At 39.0% G+C, this 4,923-nt stretch overlaps 1 protein-coding gene and 1 pseudogene across 1 annotated transcript; both read left to right on the forward strand.

Moving 5' to 3' along the window:
- Positions 1 to 311: 311 nt before the first annotated feature.
- LOC113382082 lies at positions 312 to 1,181 on the forward strand (annotated as a pseudogene).
- Positions 1,182 to 1,183: 2 nt separating this feature from the next.
- On the forward strand, positions 1,184 to 1,951 carry LOC113382052 (piggyBac transposable element-derived protein 4-like). The gene is made up of 2 exons (XM_026620613.1): positions 1,184 to 1,638; positions 1,690 to 1,951. Exons 1-2 carry the CDS (start codon positions 1,184 to 1,186, stop codon positions 1,949 to 1,951), a joined length of 717 nt encoding a protein of 238 aa, XP_026476398.1.
- Positions 1,952 to 4,923: the final 2,972 nt, after the last annotated feature.

The following is a 4,923-nucleotide window of genomic DNA, read 5'->3' on the forward strand; positions in this document are numbered from 1 at the left end:
CAGGTAATCTTATTTCACATTTATTAAATTCAGTCTTTAACACGTTCACGCCGGGGCCGATTTTCGTTTGTTTTGTTATGAAGCGGCGCTGAAATGAACATTGCGCTTCATCTGGCGGCGCGTGATTATTGCCTATTCAGACCTGCATACGCCTTGTTTGTTGCTCTGCAGTACAGTGAGATCTTATTGTGCAAGTTTTGTAACTCGTGCCGTTTTTTTCATTCTGACCACAAATTTCCGACAGTAAATATAATTAGAAAGGTGATTAGAATGTTTTTTTTTAATTTTTACCCTTATAAAAAATGGATAACATGGATATGGAAATAAGTGATTCGGATGAATCTATAATTAGAAGCAAGAAAACAAAAGTGGCAAGATTACGAATAGTTTCTTCCTCTTCAGACGAGGATTTTGTTAATTTTATCAATGAAGAGAACGAGTGTTCCACGGAGGAAGAATATTTGATTTCTAAATCAGAGAACGAGGATCACGATGAAGAATGGCAGGAAGTAAAAGAAAGAACCGTATTAATAAATGAGTATTCGAAAGAAGAGGAATTTTTATATAAAAATATTGACTGTAATGACCCTTTTGCCTTATACAAACTATTCTTCACGGATTACATACTAGAGACTATAGTTGATGAAACAAATAAATATGCTACTCAAAGTATAAATAATTCTTAGTAGAATACACCAGCAGGGCTGGCAGTCTATTACAAGAGATGAAATGAATACTTTTTTTTGGCATATTGCTTATTATGGGTATTGTGCAATTGCCAGAAATTAGATTGTATTGGTCAAACAACGATATGTATGCAAACACACGCATAAAAAAGGCAATGACACGTGACCGTTTTCTATCTATTCTTAAGTTTTTACATTTTTTGGACGATACCACAGCCAGAACTGAAGATCGGTTGCATAAAATTCGAAATATTATTGAAGCAATTGTAGATAATTTCAAGAGTTCTATAAAACCAGGCAAAAATATTGTTATCGATGAAAGTATGGTCCCCTGGAGAGGACGTCTAGGCTTTCGCCAATACATCTCAGGCAAGCGACATAAGTATGGCGTAAAAGCATATAAATTGTGTTTACCTGAAGGCTACACTTATAATTTCGAAATTTATGCTGGGAAAAATGGACAGATCATTGAGAAATTACATCCCCATGACGTAGTAATGAGATTAAGTGGCTTATTATTTGAGGGCCGCACACTATTTATTGATAATTATTATACAAGTGTCCCTTTGGGTGAAGAGCTTTTAGAGAAAAATACATTTTTTTGTGGTACTGTAAAAATAAACAGAAAAAGTCTACCACCGCAGGCAAAAACAAAACAAAAACGTGGTGAAATGATAAGCTTTGAAAATCGTAGTGGTGTAAAATTTTTGAAATGGGCGGACAAAAGACCAGTTTGCATGTTAACTACCTCAAAGAATCACCAGTGTAAATTTGTGCAAGGAATAAATGACCGAGTAAAGCCCGATGCTGTGTTTGACTACAATATTGCAAAAAAAGGTGTCGATTTATCAGATCAACTATCGGCGTACTACAGTTGTTTACGAAAAACCATTAAATGGTACCGAAAAATAATAATACAATTAATATGCGGAACTTCCCTCGTGAATGCGTGGTATATTCATAAAAGATGGGGCATTAAAAATATGACTATGTTAAGATTTAGGGAAATTATTATCGATAATCTTTTGTCCAATGAACAAATATGCCGTCATATACCATCACATAAACACGTTCTTCAATCATATAAAGGATCGGCAAGAGACACCCGTAAACGCTGCAAGGAATGCTATAAAAATATGTCTAATAAAAAGGGCAGAGCTTATGCAACTAACAATACTAAAAGGGTTAAGACGTATTGTGGACTTTGTGAGGGACAGCCAGCACTTTGCTTGGAATGTTTTAACAAATTACACAAAAAACAATAAATAATGCAGTTATAAATAAAACAATATTAGATTTTATGTTATTTTAACCGTATTTGAATTTTTTGTATAATACTGTATTATTACTGTATACTGTACAAAACTTATAGTTCTGATACATTTTTGATTATAAATATTATTAAAAATAAATGTTTTTAATGACAGTTTAGTGTGGGTCACCGGTGACCCGCGCCGCCCGATGAGACAGTTTAGTGTGGGCCACCGGTGACCCGCGCCGCCCGATGAGACAGTTTAGTGTGGGTCACCGGTTCCCCGCGCCGGCGCGAACGTGTTAATGATAAGCTAATCATCATATCCAAACCTTCTATTACGCCTGAGTTCCTTTCCTTTTTCGTTACCACTTATTGAAAAAGATACAAACATGTCTTTACTACAAAGATATGTTTTGCTTTGACGGTTCAAACAAACTACAGCTTGATCAATTTTTTCGTTCTTGTACGTATGCATTTAAATCTGTTAAATCAAGCGATCATGATGCATTATTAGATTACATTTTATATATAAAAATTAAAGGAAAAGCCATGCAGGCAATTCAGTATAGAAAATTCGAAAACTTTGATGAGCTTAAAGCTGCTTTAGAAGAACTTTATTTAGATAATAGATCTGTTTCTTCCCTTCAAATTGAATTCAAACAATGCAGGCAGGGTTTTAATGCTAGTTAAAGTGCTAGGGATTTTGGTTTAAGGTTGCAAGATATTTTAAGCGAGTTGATCGATGCAACTATAAAACAAATTCAAACACCAGATTCCAATATTTATTGTTCCGAATTACTTAAATGCCAAGCGTTACATATTTTTCAAGGGGGCCTACATCATGATTTAAAATTTTTAATAAAAGCTAAACAACTCAAGACTTTAGAATTAGCTATATCGGCAGCCGTTGAACGAGCGGGAAGAGCTAAAAAAGACACTGTTACTGAAAAAGACATTAATCCCGACACAATGGAATTCTCAGTTACAGAAGAAATGCTATCACGCGTTTTAAATTGCGCGACGGCTAGAAACGTTCCGCCGGGTAGTTTTTCAAAATGCGATTACAAACTCGACGGATCACGCGATGCGCATAAGTCTCAGGAATTCGTAGAAAAAAATGTTATCTACAAGAATTACGAACAAATCCCTGACGAAAGAGCCATCCGCGAGATGCCTTTGCTATTACAGTGTGGTGGAAGGGTGTGGAATCGGAAATCCACACCTGGACGGACTTTATGACCAACCTGCAGAAATCATTCGCACCCACACGCCCGGACTACTTAATTTTCTCGAAATTATTCGAGCGTCAGAAGGAGAAAGAACGTAGACAAATTCATAGCGCATAAGCGAGCTTTGTTCGCGGAATTGTCAATGAAGACAGTGGAAAGGACGCAAATTGACATGATCTACGGCCTCTTAACTTTAAAATTAAGAAAATGTGTTGATCGAAGTAGCGTCAACACATTTAACGAACTACTGACAAGGTGTCGAACGGTGCAGCAGAACATACAGGATGCCACATCGTTGCAAGAAACTATAATGTGTTCGCACTGCAGAAAATTCGGACACGAAAAAGAAGACTGCAGAAAACTTGTGCAACAAACCCTGCCCCAGAGAAAACCGCTAATTGAAAATCAGCAAAAATTGAAGATTCGCCGTTAGCTTTTTTCGCGTTGGGTGCAAAAACAGATGTTGCAATAACCAAATCAAGATGCACAAACTGTAGAAACCACAAAAGAAAACGACCGGAAAGCAATGAAACCGACATTTTGTGGATGCATCGTCATGCGGACATAGAATTACCTAGCGCAGGTATCCGTACACGGCCCGTAATCCGAATGACTATACAGGGATCCACTTGAGCAGGACATATAGATACCGGAGCACGCAGAAGTTTGGCAGGCGCGAGCCTGTACGCGGTTTTGAAGGAGACAGGCCATCACTTCGAACCTGTAATTATGCAGGTAACGCTTGCAGACGGCGTTGCAAAACGCGAACAAGTGTTAATGACATGCACGATTGTACGTGTGGAAGGTCGCGCCGTTCCGGTAGAGTTCGTAATATTACCAAACGCAAAAAACAGTCGCATGCTGCTGGGGGTCGATTTTCTTACGAAGGCTGGAATAATACATGATATGGCAAACGGTCAATGGTATTTCAATAATGATATGAGCAGAAGTTTTAAGTTATTAAAGGAAGACCAGGTAACCGCACAAATGAATATGGTCTCGGACAAACCAACGCCGGAAGAAATAGACGATCGGAATAAATATGATCCGACGTTTATAGAAGAGCTGTTTAGAGATTCTCTGCCGTTAAATTATGAATTGGAATACTCCATGTATGCTCACCAAGCAGCGATCGACATGACTATAGATTTGCGAGAGGACAAAGCGACCGCGCTGACCGAAACATAACGGGGTGCCTGTAATCAACTGCTTGACAAGTTCGATGACCTCTTCGCCGAAAATTAAACGGCTTGTGCGTACGTACCGCATCGCATGACTGTGACGGAGGACACGCCCATTGCGTTACCACTGTATAGGATGACTCCAAGGCGAAAAGGAGGAGCTGAAGACAGGCATAGACAAGCTGATGAAACTTTGGCACACAAGCTGCGGTCCGACGCAAGCTCTTATGCTCTTGGGGGAGCCTCACTCCAGGGGGAGAAAGAGGACTAGCGGCCCGTGGAATATGCTAGCCGACTACCAGTCAATCCGCTATGGCGTAGAGATCGTCTAAGGAAACACTAGCATGCAGGAGATGCACGCTGTTGATTCTGGACCGTTAGCTGGCACTTAAACGATCCAGAGGGGGAGGATGTAGCGTGCATATTATTTAACTAATATTATATGATTAGTTTTGTTAACAAATGTATTCAAGCTATGCTGAGGCTTGCAGCACTGAGTGTATCTGTTGGCAGAAATTAAACACAAACACGCTCGAGTCTCTAGCGCATAGCCGAGTTGTAGGAATCCTAGA

Source organism: Ctenocephalides felis, unplaced genomic scaffold (assembly GCF_003426905.1).
Source record: "Ctenocephalides felis isolate EL2017-DRISC unplaced genomic scaffold, ASM342690v1 CF-g0.4_SCAFFOLD_03265, whole genome shotgun sequence".
NCBI classification, from domain to species: domain Eukaryota; kingdom Metazoa; phylum Arthropoda; class Insecta; order Siphonaptera; family Pulicidae; genus Ctenocephalides; species Ctenocephalides felis.